The sequence below is a fragment of the Epinephelus moara genome, chromosome 3 (genome assembly GCF_006386435.1).
Source record: "Epinephelus moara isolate mb chromosome 3, YSFRI_EMoa_1.0, whole genome shotgun sequence".
NCBI classification, from domain to species: domain Eukaryota; kingdom Metazoa; phylum Chordata; class Actinopteri; order Perciformes; family Serranidae; genus Epinephelus; species Epinephelus moara.
Genome location: NC_065508.1, coordinates 16,280,050 through 16,300,004, shown reverse-complemented (window position 1 = coordinate 16,300,004; position 19,955 = coordinate 16,280,050). Strand labels below are relative to the sequence as shown.

At 41.7% G+C, this 19,955-nt stretch overlaps 1 protein-coding gene across 1 annotated transcript in view; it reads right to left on the bottom strand.

Moving 5' to 3' along the window:
- Positions 1–10,493, bottom strand: part of LOC126387798 (nectin-1-like) — a 30,438-nt gene extending 19,945 nt beyond the window's left edge. The window contains exon 1 of the mRNA XM_050040469.1: positions 10,022–10,493. Coding sequence (XP_049896426.1) covers positions 10,022–10,073 — 52 coding nt within the window. The 5' untranslated portion in view covers positions 10,074–10,493. The remainder of the gene's footprint in view (positions 1–10,021) is intronic.
- Positions 10,494–19,955: the final 9,462 nt, after the last annotated feature.

Genomic DNA, 19,955 nt, shown 5'->3' with positions numbered 1-19,955 from the left:
CCAGCAACTGCTTAATTGTGCTAAGCAATGACTTTGAACAAAAACTTTAAAAATAACTTGTTGTCCATCAGTGTCTAGTCAAGGGTATGCAAATAGTTAACAGATCTCGTTTTCTACTACAAGTCCCGCCTCCCTAACCCAATATCACTAATAGGATTGGCTTTGCTGTTTCTTGTTAACGTGTGACAGACTGTAGCTACATGTGGCTCCGCCAGCTAGATATGCATCCTGTGACCGGTAGCTCTGTGTCACTGCATGTGCTTCCCACTGAAGAGCTTGGGGAAGCAGCTGTGAGCTGGACTTTACTGGAGGTGGTGGAGTTCACATTTAAGTAGACAATAAGCCACACAATGAAGAGATTTACGCCTGATCATAAGGGTTTTCTGTTTTGGTTTTCCCCCTCTCATGAGGAGCAGCGCACAGCCACTTTTAACTGTCTCATTCAGAGAGCTCCAAACATGGCTCTGTGTTTTAGACAGTCTGACGGGGATACTACTATATGAGCAGAGCAATCACGTAATGCACAGCAAACTGTAGGAAACCAAGAAAATACCATTACTTTTCTTAAGATTGTTCGACTTTATTTTCAAAATCACGGAGAACACAGATATTTGGGATATGTTTTGAATGCGTAGAATCTTGCTGGCCAATCAAAGCATTTTCTAACTGATCAGGATTGACTGTACTTAGTTACATAGAGGATCTGATCCTTTGTTTAACGTCAGCTGTCACACAGGTGCTTTCACTCGCAAAGCTTTCATGATGAGACACGTGGAGTGCAGCTGTCTCAAACTCTCTGCTCTCCTTTTCTCCTCCACTCTGCTGAGCTCCCGTGTGTGTGTAAGAGCAGGGGCTGAGCCCCACCCACGGGGAAACACAACACACCATAACCGACAACGAAAAGCAGTTTGAGATTGTTTATTCAAAATTATGAGCACTAATTTAATTTCAGCTCAGTATATTGCATTTATGGTGCATGGCGTTTCACCACGGGCAGAGACGTGCAGAAGCTACGACAAACAAACACACTCACCATGCGACTACAAAGTGTAACAAAAGCGCAGAGAGCAAAAAGCACATGAGAGTTTTATATTGATGTAGCCTAATGTGCACAAAAGATGTAAGATAAATGGAAATAAACTCTGAATGAAATACGGTTCATTCAGGTAACTCAGGCAAAGGCTGCACTGAAGCAACAAACACTGGAGAATAAGTGGCTTTCTCAAAGGAACAGAGACATTCCCTCAAGACAGCGACAAGGCCAAGAAGACTTTTTCTTAATGCACTGCAGAGCAATTCAGTTGTCAATCATACACACTGGATTGATTTTAATTACTTTAATGTGCCTGAAGTGTTCACTGTGCTGTATCAACTTAGAAAACAGAAGCATTGGATGGGGACTCGATATTGGCAAATACTCAATAGTAGATTACTTGGATCAGGATCAGGGGCAAAAAAAAACATGATCGGGACAATTCTACTTTCCAGTAAAGCAAAATTACAAGGCCTCTAACTCAACCTAAAGCTTCAAAAAGCTATCCATTTTTATTTTTTTACCACATCACAGCTATTATTGTAACACCTAGCTCCCCTGCTGGGTCGACTCCAGCTCGTCCATAACTCTGCAGCCAGACTTTTAACAGAACAAAGACATAAATCACACATTACATTGATTCTTTCAACTGGCTGTGACTGATTGTTTCAGACTTTAGTCTTGATTTACAGGGTATTACGACACCAGGGCCCTGTGTACTTAGAATACTTTGGAACAGCCCTCTTTAAGTTAATCTTTCTAATGTAATAATTATACATCAAAGGGAAGACAAGTGAGGAGAAGTAGGCATAAAAACATTGTATAAACACTTTCTATGTTAGAGAAAGCAACAAGTTCATTTAGAATCTGATCTGCAGACTATGACCAACTCTGGAGTGCAAAGGGACTCTTAGGTCCTAATGTTAGAAACGGCATCATATGTCTGAATACCATAAGAAAATCCTCCAACAATGAGCCAAATAAGGGTCAACCACAGACTGAGTCTGTGCGAGGACAGAAAGCCAATCAGCTCTGAGATACAGTGAAGAATCAGAGTCTTTGCAATTTTAAAATCTCTCTAAAGGCAAAAAAGGCAAGGCAAATTTATTTCTACAGTACATTTCATACCCAAAGGCAACCCAAAGTGCTGCACAGATTAGTCAAGTCAAAGTTCATTGTAGCCCAATTACAAAGCATGCCTCAAAGGGCTTTATAAATGGTTATTCCAATTTCAATTTGATCTATAAAGTCCAATATCACAAATCACAATTAGCCTTCCTCACAGGAAAAACTGCCCCCCGAGAAAACACTTTAACAGGGAGAAAAACACTGAGAGACACTGGGAAACAGATTGATTCATATAGTTCAACTTCTCATAAACCAGGAGACCAATTTCTCACAAAACTGTACTTTTAAATTTCAATTAATTAAAGGTATTTTTTACTGTCTTACTTGGTTCTCTCTTACACTTAAGTTCTGGGCTCCTTATACTGCAATAGGTTTGCTTTGCTGCCTCCTAAAACCTGCATCATTTAAAAGAATATGTTGATGAATTCGCTGGTGTCATAGGTTACATTGAGCTATAAAGTCAGAATGTAATTCACAATGAATTTCAATGCATTATGATTTGTTTTAAACTGATTTATAGGACACAAAATGCATTTTTTTTTTACAGAGAAAATGCCCAACATGTTAGTGCTGAGCTAGTTTCTCATCACCCTGAAAGATAAAAACTTGCAAACAAAGCCTCAATTACATTATGATGATCAGAATTTATTATCTCCCTACTTTAATAGATTTGCTTGGTCTGGTTTTATAATATAAATCTACAGAGAAAGCATTTAATATGCAAAAATGTATCCGGTATAAGGTACATTGTGCATGTTCTATGCATGCAAAAATACACACGCAAAAGCTTGTAGAGAAAGCCCTTTTAAACCCATCTGCACTGCTGGCATCAATCATTAAAAATACGACCAACATCATCTCATGATGCCGAGTACGATCTGAGCTGCATGTGTTTCATTATATTAATAAGTTTAATAGTTTTGTATTAGAGCAGGAGTTCACTGCACCCACTTTTATAAACCGTTGTGTGCGGGTTGTCTGGAGGGAAGAAGGCCAGCAGTGGAAGTAGATTACAGCATTTAGGATATTAAAGTGCATCTGCATTATAGTCCGGTTGCTGCTGTACAAATGGACAGCTCACAGTTACAAAATCCTACGCTGAAATATCTTGTAGATTCAGTTTTTAAACCTCCATACGTATAAGACCTTCAGTAGTTTAACTTTTTCATCAGTTTTGATGTTATTATTAAATGCTTCATAGGAAACTATTGTTAATGTATGACCCTGACTGTGCCACAATGCTAGAGAAATGCTTCATGTGATTCATGTTAAACTGAGAGTTTATCTGAGACAACATTTGCTGTTTCGAGGACATTTCTGTGATAATTTGAGTCCTGGTTTCATCAGGTTCAGCCTTATATTTAAAAAAAAAAAAGATCTGTAACATTCTACCAATTCTCAGTTTGACGACATTTGCTGATTAGCAATCTTTGCTTTGACAGTGACAATCAGCTTCAGCCTCTTCTTCAATTTCTCCAAATATCTAATATTTACACCAAATAAGCACTTGCATTATTAAAATGCATCACACCTGTGTAAATTCATCTCAATCACCCAGTAAAATGTCAAATTACAAATAAAACATGTCACTGAACTTATGGTAGACTTTTCAACATTTGGTAGAGAAGATTTTCGCACACTTACATCTATGCAGTATTTCACTTAACTGTTGAGATTTTGGTCTATCAGACCTTCATCACAGCATACGTCTGCTCTGAAGAAGGTCTGGTATTCCAAAAACTCAAAAATAAAGTTAAATACTGCATAGATGTAAGTGTGCGAAAATCTTTTTTTTTTTTTTTTTTTACCAGTTTGGACTTACTGATGTTTCCAGCACCTTGCCAAGACTAGGCTGGGTAGAGCAGTGGTTGTCTTGACCTTTGACCTTTCAACATTTACCATCTTGTTTTTACATTATACTGCTAAATCAATTTCAATGAAATGTGCTGGTAATTCTAACCTCGCTGGCATTTTAGATTTCCTCAAAAACATATTAGCCCATGCAAAGTAAATCCATGAACATAGTAGACGATTGGGTTACAACATAAAAACTGAAAAAGCAATTTGGATGCAGAATGAAATGTCTGTAGCTCCACAACTGGACGAGGACAATGATTTAAACTTTATTTTCACATTAATATAAAACTTTTATAACTAAAACAGCTGATTGATCACATTTTCTGAAATGTGCTGAAAAGACTGATACCACTCTCATATAATGAAGTTAAAGTTACAGCTAACATCTGTTAGCTTAGCTTAGCACAATCACTGCAAACAGGCAGCCTGGCTTTATCCAACATTAGCAGATAATAAAGAAAGAAAACAAGAAGATCTGTGGTGCATTAATAGCTCCTCGCCATTCTATCCATACATAAAAACATGCTCAGTAAATACAGAAAAGATTCAAGTCAGTCTGTAATTTCTACCAACCCTGCCTTGTATCAGGATGATAAAATGCCTTTCACTTGTTTTTGTATCTATTTCTTTGTCTCAACACACTATCCTCTAAATACAAACACACACATGTATCCCACTGAGAGACCCCCGCCCTCCACTGAGCTCTGCTACTGAGCTGATTAGGGGCTTTAGGTGAGGGCAGAGCAGACAGAGAGCCTACCTCACTGTCACACACACACACACACACACACACACACACACACATGCTTTCATATCTCGTTGGTGCCCCACATCTCTCCCACCTTCCTCTCTTCCGCTGTGTCCATTCACATTCTTCTATTGTTTAAACCATGGGAAATGACCTCACCAGCCCTCATGACAAAAATCTATAAACAGCAGCCCACTGGAGAGACACCACCATGGGAACATGACAAAACAATAGCAATATTGTTTCACACTTGAATGTGTAACATGCAAAACAGCAAGAGCATCACAGCGTGCTGCTGGGCTCTTTGTTCGTATCCTGAGTGGATATCCTCCATCTTTCTTCATCATTCTCATTATGTGACGAGCCATTTTTAACCTTTTCTCATGTGCGTGAGAGCTCAACAGAGAAACAGTGGCCCGTTTTGCTGTGGGCTTTCTGGGCAAAAACCTAAGATATGATACTTATTTTAATTTAACTTTTCTTTAAGCAAGAAATTCTCTTTGAGATTAAGACAGAGTGTTCTGGCCACTGTATGAAGTTCACTATGTTCATTATTCTTAATTTGCTCATAACGCTAACACAAAGGGCAGCTGAGGCTGATGGGGAGTGTTGGCAATTTTTCAAGATGTCAAATTCAAAAATTTGACTTGATGATGTCACTAAATGAAAGCGTCACCAAAGTCACTGCAATTCATTCCAAGCGAGACATGAATGTGTACACCAAAGTATTAGGGTATAAAGGTAGGAACAACATTGTTGCCATCAGGTGTTGCACCCTGGAAGGGCAAAAGGTTTTTGACTGCTGTGTGGTTGTGGAGGTTGTGGCTGTGGACAGTGTGCAACATAATTAAAGCTGTGTGTTCAGTTTGGATAAGATAAAGAAATGGACATTTATTCAACCTGTGTTTTGGTGGAGTGAATAAATACAATGGTTGCTCTGCAACTGGTCCTGCAGTTTATTGTCTAAACTCAACACAAACAAGGAAACTGTGGCATCAACCGTGCAAAGACACCTGTGTCACAGGTCTGTGTCATCGCGCTGGAAGCACCAGGAACTCTCACTATGCCGTAAGCAAAAATCTGGCAGATTTTGCGGCAGGAGGAGGAGCTGGCGGCGCAACACATTGTCACTCTGATGTCATCACATATTGACGTTTGGTCATGGACTTTCAATGTCCAGATACGATGTGCAAGGTACCCTGGGCACGTTGGTTGTTGACATTCTGGGACACCGTGTCAAGTTCTGCCTGTTACATGCATTGTCTTCTTTCAAAATACACTTCTGTTTTCACAGGAAATTTACCATATACCGCCTTAACTTTCATTCTTGTCCTGCTGCGTTTCCCCCAACGTGGCTGGGTGCCATTAAACTATAACAGCGACCTGCCGCGTATCATGCCGACATTAAAGGACGACTTTTTTGTCTGTGTCTGATGCCGCAAGTCACTGCCTAAGTGCCAAATTTCAACGACTTCGGAGTGAGACCAGGTTAGGTGGCACCGGGGGTGCCTTAACATTGTTGACCACCACACCGCGCTGACACAGACCTGGTTGAAAACTGGAAAAGTATCCCTGTAAGACGAATTACTGGAAGCCAAAAATATCACCCTCAGCGTGGAGCCAGAGGAAAAGTCATGGGATCACCAAACTCAGTCGGCATTCTGTCAAAAAGTTGAGATACTTTAGTCCAAGTGGTACAGACACACACACACACACACACACCTATGAAGACTACCATACATACATTAAGTCATGCTGCTAGCATGGCTAAAAATATTAAAGACCAGTCGAACACAAAACCCATAACCAGCAGCCATAAATCAACAGATATTTGGACAGGAGTAAGTCCTTTTAAAATGTACTCCTGATCATTTTAAACAGGGAAACCTAAATCTGCAACTTTTGTTCATGGATAAAAAAGGAACCTGAACCAAAACTTACAATCAGCTTATTTATAGAGGTTAGTGTTTGGCCAAATTAAAGAGAAAACTGAAAAAGAAAGCAGAGAGAAAATCAAAGCGCCAACTGTTCTGTCACAGTGGCACCAAGTCACTATTTTAGGTGTTTACAAGTATGAGTTGGACGTAATTATCTGCAATGGTGCTGTTAGTAAAGATCACCACATTAAACTGCAACGTTTCAGTGCTGAACAAACCACATCTACCTTCAGCCACCAGAAGGCCACACAGATGCTAAAAAACTGACCTCTTGCAACAGACGAGAAAATGAAAAAGCACAGTGAGAGAAAGAGAAGAGGACGGATTAACTGTTTAATCTTTAGGCCATCAAATCTGTGATTGATCGGGGATTACACACTGTGTTTGTGTCTTTGGCCCTGTGATTTACAGTGCAGGGAAACCTGATGCAGAATGAAGACCGACTGACACACACACAAAAACACACACAATGCTCGGAGTAAAACCTTGTCATTGCATAACTACGTGCAGCCTGAAAGTGACAGAGGTTCAGCTGGTTTGTGATACAACTGCACAGCAATACCTGTGACTGGGCTGTTATTTCACATAGCAGTTAACAGACTGCAGTGTGACAGCAAACTTTACCAACAATGGAAACTGACTTTTGGACATCCACTTCAAATCATGTGTGTCCCTCTTGATTTTTGCCTGATGGAAATGAGAAATCACTTTCTCTCTTCTCATTTTCCACTAAATCGATTATAATCTCTCTTTGTTTTTGATTGGGATTCGTGCACACACGCATGGATACACGTGCGTGTTTGTGTGGGTGTGTAATCTGTGGCACTGTAGGAACGTGGAGTGTGCACTTGGCCGGTGTTCAGCAGGCAGCTCACAGGATTATGATGACTGCTGCTGCGTCTGTGTTTTGGGACATGAGAGGAGAATAAAAACCCAAGGGAGAGAGGAGATGGAGAGAAATAAATAAAATATCTGTGGAGGAAGATCAATTGATTGAGAGACAATGAAGGGGGAAAAGACTTTAAACGGGCTGACTCTGGAGAGGGAGGCGCACAAAGAAAAGACAAACAAAAGAGGAAGAGGACAGAATGGCTGTGTGCTTGTGCTGGATTATTTCTTTGGGGTAGCTTCTGTGTGTTCCAGCTGCGGACGGTGGATTATGCAAAAATTCATGAGCATGCCGGCCTGTCAGTCTCAGTCAGCCTTTTTTGTGTCTTCCAGCAGTGAAGGATTGCAAACTCACATGTGAAAACATATCAGTGATTGCCTGTGACAACCTGCTGGGGCACCCGACAGAGGCTGACAGACTCTGAGTGTGCACCAGCCAGGGGAAGACAGACACACTGCAGCAACAGTCGGCAGGCAGGGACTTGGCAGCGATCATGTTGTTATACCCTTCCTGCTCCCTGTGCAGCTCTAATCCACTGCTCTGTCCTTCAACATGACAATCCCACACATGGCGTGGACTCACAATCAGTAATAACACATACACACATGTATGCACACCAGCACATTACTGCTCAGCTAGCACATGGGGGGGGGGTTTACCACTGACTGAGTGAAAAAAGCAATCACAGCAGATGTCACAGCAGCTAAACACATCCGTATGCCGCCACAATCGCTTTTGTCATTACGTAATATGTATACCATCACCCCCCTTTTTATTACACCGCCACAAGACCGATGCCGGCTGCATGTTTGGCCCCAGCTTAGTGTGATTACACAGCTGCACCTGTTACAATGAGGCAAGAGTGAGTCCATTCATACACACACACACACACACACACACACACACACTGTAAGATATGGGGATGCCATCTGCAGGGGCGGACACATCTTAGTGTGATTACACCAGTGCACCTGCCGAAAGAAGGCAAGTTTGACAACTGTGTATGGTCGACTGAAAGATGTAAGAAGCTGCTGAAATGGTCTAATTTGGCTTATGCACTGATCAGGAGTAAAAGTCACATAGTTTAAGAGTTTAGTTTAAATCATTTGGATATAAAGTTTATGAAGTTTGATGCTCCTACACCTGTCAGAGTTGCATCGAATACAGCAAAATTGGCACTAACATGCTGAGCAACATACTGAGCTGACATATTTAAAGGACCTTAAACCTACAGCAGTATTTATCAACTTCCAGCCCAGGGGCCAGATTTGGCCCACAATACAATGCTGGGTGGCCCATCTACCATTTGTAATTCAAAATGTAAATAACTTGATTCATGCTGGGAATCTTCTTGTGTGTTTTGAATGTAAATAAGGTGCCAGAGTGCATAAAAAAGAATTGAAATAGTGCTCTTATTATCAAAAAAAGAAAAGAAAGAAAGTGCAACAGGAGGATCCACTGGACCCCCCTGACAGAGGCCCCCACAAAGCCCCAAATATCCTCAAATCCTAGAGACACCCCTGCTTACACCTGACCTGGATTTGCCTCAGCAAACATCGAAAGGTTGCAAGCATCAAATTAATTTATTACATATACTGATAAATATTATATTGTTTTTTACCTGGCCCCCTGACATTTTGCAAAAGTGGCCCTTGGGCAAAGCAGGTTGAGTGTCCCTAGCCTTCATTATATTCAGAATTAACTTAATCTTAAAAATAATGAAAAAAAATCATCACATTCACCCTATGTAGGGTTGATAAGTTTGAACTAATGGCTTTAGTGATAGTTGATAAATCATTTGTTGATCCTTCACAGGTCAGTTGTAAGTCATCAAGAAGAACACCTGGGTTACAAAGATGTGAAAAATCTTACTACCATCACAATCTGGCAACCCAAAAGCTGTTTGCACTAATGGCTTATAACAAATTATAAAACTGTGGTAAATAACTATTAATAATTAATTTATAAATTACAACATATAAGCCCTTTATCAAGAGTGACTATTCAGAAACCGGTATTAATTTTTCGATTTTAAAATTTGCTCTTATATTAAATTGTGATTAAAATGATGTGGGTGATGATATGCCTTTTAATTAACACTTAAATGACATGTAATACTGTTTTAAAATCAAATTGATCAAAATAATAGCAGAAGTAGAAACATGTTTAAACTACCATGCTCGTGAGAGTACAAGGTACAGAGGGTTATGAAGCAACTACCTATTTGATCCAATTTATATCTATGATGCTGTGATTTCTACTTTGAAATGATCCATGTTCCTTTTACTTTTCGACCTCTCCATTGTGTCTGCCCCTCTTCCTTTGTGATTGGTATACTGAAAGAGAAATCAATCATGTCACCTGGACTCACACCGCCACAGTCCCATCACTATTACTTAACAGGTGCTGAGGAAAGCAGAGCAGCCTACCTGGAATAACACAAGTTGTCATCAGGAATATCCAAAATCCAGTGCTGTCCATGCCCAAACCTCCGTTGCCAGCTTCTCGCTGTGGTTAAATTCCCAGTGTACACTTGTTTGACGCCTCCTGCCTCCCAGACTGAGCACACGGCAGCGGGTTCAGCTTCAGGTCTGCCTGTCAGGGTCCGGTCAGGTCTCCATGTATGCGACAAACAGAGCACACACACACATACACACACACACACACGCTCCCTGGGATTCACAAAGATTTGTCAAACTTCACTCCGCAGCCTGTGTGTCACTTTTTCTTTTCTGCCACTCTAATTCCGACTTCCCTGTGAGAGGTGACGGAGCTGCAGCAGTCTCTGTCCGGCTGAGGCTTGGCGGGGATAAAGCAGCTTAACGCGTGGGCAGATTATTTCCGAGATAGCCTACCCCCAGTCCCGACCGACTACTATCTATCTGTCAATGTGTGTGCGGGCTGAGTTGAGCTGAGCAAGCCGCCGGCCGGTGTGAACAGTTAGGGGGAAAAAAGGCGCAGTAAGGCTATTTTTAATGAGCAGACTCAATAGATGCAATTAGGGGCCCAGACAGGGACGGAGCTACAGGAATTAGAGCCGAGTGACTGTGGTCCCCCACACATAACCACACATTGTGCTGTTGTACCTGATGCCTCCTCTCAACAATGAGCTTGGATCTATTGTTCTGCCTGGCTTTTCAATGAATGAATTGATAAATCAATAAATGAATGAATGGACGATCATGCAGTGTTTGCTCTTGATTTAAAGGGAAATTTCGGTTTATTTCAATCTGTCTCCTATCATCCTAAATTTGTTTCGAGTGACTAGTGACATAAAAATAATAGTTAGCATGTTAGCCGTTAGCCTAGATACAGCCGGGGTGCATAGTAGCGTCAGACCTGTTAAAACGTAAGTGAACGGGCATACTTCAAGTGCAAAGTTAGTCCACTAAACAAGCTTTTTTTCCAACAAAGACCGCCTCATATCGTTAGGATAAATGTCAGAGAACATATAGAAAATGACATGTAAACGTGTTGTCTTACCTTACCGGTGTGCTGCCATGTTTGTTTACCATTTAGCTCTGCTTTCCAAAGCGCAGCCGAAATATGGCGAGCTCTAAATAAAGCCCAGCTGGATACTACTCCAGGTGGAGGTGTCTCGTCCTCGGTCACATCCAGACCTTGAAAATAAGGCTGCAACCGGTCCCATTCCTTGCAACAGAGGCATTCCTCTTCTGTGGGCACTGGGGCACAGCATTCACTGGTACACCACCAATCTCCAGAGCTACGCAGCCTTGCAGCAGCCATTCCTCCTCTNNNGAATGCCTCTGTTGCAAGGAATGGGAGCGGTTGCAGCCTTATTTTCAAGGTCTGGATGTGATCGAGGACGAGACACCTCCACCTGGAGTAGTATCCAGCTGGGCTTTATCTAGAGCTCGCGAGATTTCAGGCATGGTATGAGATTGCTGCTTGTTCTCGCCATATTTCGGCCGCGCTTTGGAAAGCAGAGCTAGAGGAATAAACAAACATGGCAGGTACACCTATGGTAAGACAACACGTTTACATGTCGTTTTCTATATGTTCTCTGACATTTATCCTAACGATATGAGGTGGTCTTTGTGGATAAAAAGCTTGTTTAGTGAATTAACTTTGCACTTGAAGGTTGCCCGTTCACTTACGTTTTAACAGGTCTGACGCTACTATGCGCCCTGGCTGTATCTAGGCTAACGGCTAACATGCTAACTATTATTTTCATGTCACTAGTCACTTGAAACAAATTCAGGACGATAGGAGACAGGCTGAAATTAACCGAAATTTCCCTTTAATCATTTGTGCATACAAATTACTGATTGGTCCTCTTGACTTAAAGGTCCAGGGTGTAGGAAGTGTGTTTTCTTCAGTGTATGAGCTGTCCAGCAGCTCATAAAAGACAAAAAACAAAATAAAATACGTTAAAATAAGTGCACAAATAGAAATTAAGGCTTATAAATAAATAAAAATGGCCATTCCACAGTCCAGCCAGTTGTGGCTAATGTGATGTGTGTAAGTATATGTGTGTGACTGGATTCAGGAGGTGTTAAACAGTCTTATTGCCGAGGGGACGAAGGATCTCCTGAAATTAAACAGTCTTATTGCCGAGGGGACGAAGGATCTCCTGAAACACTCTGTTCTGCAATGCAGTGAGATGAGCCGACTGCTGCAGCTGCTCCTCTGTCACTCCAGGAGGCTGTGGAGAGGGTGTCTGCTATTGTTCATTATAGCTTTCAGTTTGTTCAATGTGCCCCTCTGCACCCCAGTTCTTAGTGGGTCCAGTCTCCTGCCAAGCACTGAGCCAGCTTTTTTGACCAGCTTGTCCAAACGCTTGGTGTTTTTGTGGGACCTCAGTGTCCACAGGTAGAACAGGTAGAACAGTACAGTACATAACACACAGAATCCCATCTCACACACTGTCAGGGGTAAATCATAGACAATTAGTGGTCACTCCAGGTTAAGATAAGCAATAGCAGACGGGACAAAGGGCGATCTGTAACGCTTAGTGCTACATTTAGGGAGGCAAAACCTCTGCCCTGATGGAGGCATCTGAAGCACCAGAATGACTATCGCCCTGTGGCCTTGACATCCCTTGTTATGAAAACATTTGAGCACATTGTCAAATCTGAACTCTTATATTCTGCACAGGACATGCTGGACCCCTTACAGTTTGCACATAGCGCAACTAGAGGAGTGGAGGATGCTACAGCTACTTTGTTAAATCTTGTTCTGAGACATTTGGAGGGGAATATGAATCATGCACGTTTGCTTTTTATTGATTGCTCTTCTGCTTTTAGCTGTATTCAGCCACATGTTTAGCTCACAGACTTTTATTTAATGTTAATTTGGATTTTAGCATTGTGTGTTGGCTCGTTGACGTTTTAACAAACAGGTCTCAGAGGGTCAGGCTTAATAGGACACCGTCCAGTGCCTGTTTTTATGCTACTGGATGCAATCAGGGATGTGTTCTTTCTCCTCTTTTATTTTGTTTACACACTAATGAATGTCAGAGTAATCACGTATCATGATTTGTTCTTAAGTATGCAGATGACTCTGTTATTGTAAGCCTTCTTCACGGATCAGAATATGATCATGGCCCAGTGCTGGATGAATTTGTTAATTGGTGTGACCAGTCTTTCCTCCACATTAATGTGTCTAAGACCAGTGAGATGTTTATTGATTTTCGGGAGCCAGTGGCAGCAGTGCAGCTGTATAAGTATTTGAGCTCTGTCTTAGATGACAAGTTGAATCTTGATATGAACACTGACAGCATCTGTAAGAAGGCAAACCAATGCCTATTCTTTTTAAGGAGGCTGAGAAGTTTCGATGTAAAAAGGACAATCATGAGATTGTTCTATTCCACTTTTATTGAGTTCGTGCTTTCTTTTAACATTGTCTGTTGGTTTGGTAAAAAACAAGAACAAGTAGTTTATAATCACCTGAAAATAAGAATTGCTGTGTTTGCCTTACCTTAGAATGAGCTGTTTATATCTAAATAGGGAGCGGATCTCCATTTACGAGGATCGCCATGTTGCACCACCATGTTTCTACAGTAGCTCAGAATGGACAAACCAAACACTGGCTTTTTTTTTTTTTTGCTTTTTTTTCCCGCATTGGCCACCATACTAAGAGGCCCAACTGCAATGAGCACCACCGGAGTTTCACTGGTTTGTAATGTGAAACAACTTTATTCAGTGTTTAAATCACCTGGTCCATTTGGGAGAGGATGGGACCTTTATGGATAATCTGGCTTCTGATGAAAATTCCTGAACGTCTGGATCTTGTGTTGTCGGAGAAAAAAGGCGACCACACATTAGCAGGTGCTGGACTAGCCGCCCGCAGCAACATGCCAAACTGCATTGGAAATACGTGGATTTGTAACGTGAAACATTAGTTAAATCTGTTTTTCCCAGTTTTAATCACCAGGTCTGTTTGTTTTGGAGAGGAAGAGACCTCTGTGCATAATTTGGCTCACTGTAAAAATCTACTGAACATCTGGATCAGAGAAAAGTGAGCACACATTAGGGGTGAGCACACTACAGCATGTTGTAACGTGGAAACTGCTTTATTCAGTGTTTTAATCATGGTTAATAGCGGTTTTAATCGCCTGGTCTGTTTGTTTTGGTGAGGAAGAGACCTCTGTGGATAATTCTGTACATAGTAAAAACCTCCTGAACAATGAACACGGAAGGATTTCTGACTGTGAGAAGTTTTAGCTGGTTGCAATCTGCAATTCACGGCCAGACGCCACCAAATCCCACTGAATCTTACACACTTCACCTTTAACATCATATATCCTGCCTCCTAGTTTCTTGTAGAGAGGAGATAGGCTTTCAACATGGCATAATTAGTCAGTCAGAAGTCAGAGGAAGATGAATTAGAAGACATTTATGAAGTGCTCCACATCCCTGAAGCTGTTTTTTTGTGAACTGGATGACATGCAGCTATGAGGTTATCCTGTGAAATAAATCTAAGGTATCTCAAAGATGTGTTTAACAGCCAGGTGACAGGACATATGATTCCAAAATGGTTTGGCCTAGCCTGTAAGCCCAGAGGTCAGGTGATTTGAATAGGAGGCGACCGCCACTGCAGGCAGGCAAGAAATGACTGAAACTGGAACATTGCAGAGCACTCTGGGAGTAGGAGGGAAGAGTTTGAGGCTGTCTGAATGTGCCTGAAGATGAAAGAGAAAATATGATGTAGGTGGAACCATGACACGGCTGTCTGATAAGATGAGAGATACGTGTTCCAGCGGGCATTCATTTTTCACACAAACATGCTGCTAATGCAAAATAGCTGCATGTATGTCACACATAATTCATATGAAATATGTTTGTAATATCATTGGGGGATCAGGGGAAGCAAAATTATTACAGGAAGTTACACAAAATTACTTTTATAATCATTGCTTATTTAATAATTTAGATGCCTCTGTGTTATGACTCCTTTTCCTTGTAGCTCTTAAAATTTGTCTCTCTCCCTTTTTCTCTGGGTTCACTCCTTCAGGCCTAAAAAATATAAGACGGGCTGACTGCTGATGGTATGAATGTGAGAAATCTACCTGTTTATCCTTAAGTCAGGGACTCTCAACTAATTTTGCCTGGACATAGGTGTAGATTTCAGGGGGGATGTAGGGGACACAGCCCCCTCAATATTTAAAACATGTGCATTTGTCCCTCAGGTAGCAGAAGACTTTTATTTTGATGGAATTAGAGACATTTCCATAATAAACTGATGCAGAAAAGGCAAAAAATGATACATGAAAATTCACCAGAATGCTGAAAAAATTAAGTCTTTAAAGCTTAAAGCTTCCTGGAGGAGGATCCCAAACCCCCAGTTTCATTTGTGTCCCCTCAAAAGCTGAAACCAAACCTACATCCTTATGCTTCAGGGTCACTTTTGTAAATGACAAGATGCTAGGGGCCAATTAATAAACAATTATAATGTATAGGGAGCCCGGTCTCACTCCAAAGTTGTCAAAATCTGGCGCTTGGGCAGTGACTTGGGGCGTCAGAAACCAACGGAAAAAGGCATCCTTTAACGTCGGCATGATCCACGGCTAGTTGCCGTTATAGTTAATTGGCGCCCAGCGGCATCAGGGGGAAACGCAGCAGGACGAAGATGAAAGTTAAGGTGGCAAATGTCCATGTAGGGTGGATGGGATGGATGGTGGATGGGTCCAACAAGCACCAACTTTCATCCGAGAGAGCAGTGTTCGTATCCCGTAAGTTTCTAAAGCCTAACTCTGTTCTTTCTTCCTAAACCTAACCACGTGCTTGTGTTGCCTAAGTCCAGCCATGTGTGTTTGTTGTTGAGGGAAAAAAAACAAACATCAATTTGCAGTGCTGTACCATCGTAGTGCCTTTATTCTGAAAGAGACTGTATGTAAACGTTAAATTTCCTGTGAAAACGGAAGTGTATTTTGAAAGAAGACAATGCATGTAACAGGCAGAACTTGACACGGTGTCCCAGAACATCAACAACCAACGCACCCAGGGTATCTTTCACATCGTATCTGGACGTGGAAAGTCCATGACCAAGCACGTCAATATGTGACGAGGTCGGATTGAGAATGTGTTGGTATAAGGGAGCCTTCCCTGGCACTATTTCTTTGATAGACGAGCTCCAGCTCCAGCAGGCTGTAAGTTGAGTATCACTGGTCCAAATAAACAAGTGACCTGTACAGCTGTTTTCCTGCTGTCTGCACAGAGCATGCTGGGAACAGCACAGTGCTCTGTGACTATGAAGTGGGTGAATGTTCCACTTTATTTAGACAACTTATTACTTTTTTCCCAAGCATATGTTTTGTTCTATACTGTCAAAGGATTCAGCTGTCTCATTCTCAAAAAAGTGGATGGTTGTTGTCCACACACATACAGCAGCCACTAAAATTCCCACGGCCCACCACTGGCACCTTGTGATTCAGGCTGTGAGTCTGCATCCGGCTTACTTTGTGAAATTCTGTCTACTGGCCTCAGGGTGGAGACACTGAGCCATTTTACATGAGTCATTTGGTATGACAGTGCTAGAATTTTCTAGGTAGTCACACATTCATCCTGTGGTAATATGCATTTGCACTGTGCAAACAGGATGTCACCAAAATGATGTATCTCTTAATGTTCTTTGAAAAGAATAATGTAAGGCAGTCAGCATTTTTCAGTGGGTGTAGAGGTATATGCTTGTTAGATAGAGCACACCACAGTAACCACTCTAATCTCTGCCTAACTCATTTATAATGTATAAGAGCAGCTATTAAAATGGAAATATGAAGATGGCTACCACATGAGAGACATGAAGGGAAATTAGGGCAGGAGTGGAGCTGAGGAAATGAGACGAAGATGAGGAGAGGACCAGAGAGGAAAGGGAACAAGGTCATAACATGCTGCTTGTGAAAATGATGATGTTTTGCAGCCCTCCATGGTCTCCTCCGTCAGGCACTGCAGAGGAGAAAGGCGAATCAGCGCTCTCTGGTCCACCCTTATCCCTCCTACTCTCTCTCTCCACCTCTCTGTATCGCTCCCACCTCCTCTCATAAGTGTGATGCTCTGCAGTGCTGCACACTGAAGCCACCAGCTGTTTATCCTCCAGCCGGACAACAGCACGCAGGAAGGAGCTGCTTCATCATCCAGCCCTGACGGGAGGTAAGATTCCTCAGATATGCTCAGCTACAGCTCCAGGAATAAATATGAGCACTAGGTTCAAAATAGGGAGACAAGGAATATGCTAGAACATGTAGGTATGCAGGGCATAATAACAGAGAATACCTACATGAAGACATGTGTAGACATTAGTCTATAACTTAACATTTAAAACTCATTATGTAGTAGTAGACTTTGGAAACTGATTGAGGCAAAACTGTGTCAAGGACAGAGGAGAAATGCGAGTAAATAGTTAAACAAATAATCAATAAAGCATTGATAAACAAAGCCATCTCTTACTCCGAATCATGTCCAGTCATTGGATTTGGCCACAGGTGGCCTCAGATCAAGTTCTGGAGGCAACTAGAGGGAATATACAGCAATTTAGATCAGTGCAACCTTGTCGGCACATGACCCAAAAGTCATGGACGCTGCAGCAAAAGATGTAGTCTGTCTTAATTAGTTTCCCTTGTTTTTGATCATCTGTTGTCGCCGCACATGAGGTTACAGTAAACAACATCATGACCTCACCCAAAATGACCTCACAACCATCTGGAGAGCGCAGCTTGCTGGTAGAGAGGCACTGATTTATGAAATGGATCATAATTCAATCAAGTGAGACAGCAAAACAACACTGCTATATTTCACTTTTATAAATGCTCTTTGCAATTTGCTTGTCTCTTTTGTTTTTCAAAGTTGGATGGGTGCTTTTCCATCATGCTCAAGTTTCTGTTTCTATTCGGAGTTCTGGGAGGTGAGAATTACCTGTTATCATTTAATATTTTGTCACTGGTATATGGAGATCTTTGTGTAGACTTGTAATAAGTTGTTAAATTAAATCTATCTCCACACATGCTCTCATCACCTCTGTGTCTCTCCCCAGTGTTGCTGATCCCAGCAGAGTGCAACCTGATAACCGTGTGTGTTGAAGATGACAACGACCTGAGAGTGGACTGTCAGATCAAGCCCAAAGCCAACAAGATCACTACCTATGAGTTCTCCTGGTCCTCTGGCACCAAAGAGACCCTGATTAACAACAATGTGAGTGGTTCACCACCAGATGCCCAGTTAAGAGACAGCAGCGAAGTGGTGGAGCTGGAGCCTCACGGCTACAGGATGACCCTGAGAGGCCACACAGACAAACTCCCACACAACACCACATACATGTGCAAAGTAACTGGGCAGCCTGCCAACATCAATGTGGAGAAAGGTAGGTGGACTGACTGTGTGTGTGTTTGGATCTGGGGGAGTGAGCATGAGGAAAAAGTTAGTAGGAGACACATTCAAGAGGATTTTGTCAACTCTTTGCATCCTACTTCTCTTCCTCTGCAGAGCATCTTACCCCGTGTTCGGCTGTGAGCTTCTTTCTGAAGAGCTCCTTCTCCTGGATCGTTTGTCTGCTGTTCTTCTTCTATCAAACACACTGCTAAAAAAAACAACAACAAAAAAACACACAGGCTTGCGCTGGCCCACCCACATCTAACCACGCCTACGCATCTGTCCACATCAAGCATCAATAACACCCACATGTTGATAAGATGTTGTCATTAGCTTGCAGCCACGTCTCTCCTTCTCTTGTTTTCCGCCCGAGAGCACTGAAATAGTATCAGTATGTTTTCATAACTGGCTTCAATCAGGAAGAACGAAGATGACTCAACAGAAATGATTATGTGCTTTTAGCTGCACAGGCACACACAGCTGTATGGGTATAAACAAACTCAGTAACTTGTTGTGTACATATTACTTTGTTGTGGTTTTGTTAAGTTGCAGCCTTTGTTTTCAATAAAGGGATGCTATTTAACGTGAGACATTGACTTGTTGTGTTCAGTGTTTGTATTTCATATAGATATGAATGTGTGTGTGTGACTGTGAGACTGACGCGATGAGTGAGTGTGTGTTGGTGCATGTGTAACATTTATATGCTGCTAAATGGATTGCTCCAACAAAGTTTTGTTGTATAACATCCACTGACAATAAAGGGTCTATCTGTCTATCTACTTGATGTCTTCATGTGGGGCCGCTCATAGGGGGGTAATATGGGGAAAGCTTTCTGGGGCCCAGCCGCTAGAGGGGGCACGTTTATGCCAGCAATAATCATGTTTATCTGAATATATAACTAATAAATATTGTAGCAGCTGGCTTATGTGACCCCCCCCCCCCCCCCCCCATCACTCTCACAGCTCACATGTATGTGTTAGTAGGAGAGAGACAGCATCAGGGGTCCAATCATTTCTATGGGCGACCTTGGATAAGTGTACAGGTTACAGAGTTCTCAAGGTGACCCACAGTGCAAAAGTACCAAAAAAGTATGGAAAATATTCATATCTTAATTTTACAAAGTTTTAGAGCACACTAATAATCTATTATTGAGATCACATGTATGGGCAGGGGAATTTGATTGATTGTACAGCTGTATCTGTGAGTCAGTATTTTGGCAAAGGCTCCACCAGGAAGACAAGGGAACACTCCAAACACTTCTGGGGAGACTGTGATTGAAAAGCACAAAGGAAGTGGATGGATACAAGAACATTTCCGGAGAGAAGTTAAATCAATAATCAAGAAATGGAGCTGTAAAACTGAGTGAGCCTGCAAGGAGGGCATTATTATTATTATTATTATTTGTGATATTGGGCTTTATAAATAAAATTGATTGATTGATTGATTGATTGATTATTTTACAATGGCATTTTTCCACAATGACACTTTTAATTCATAACCTCACATTTCATGACAATGGAGCTGTCACCAGTCAACA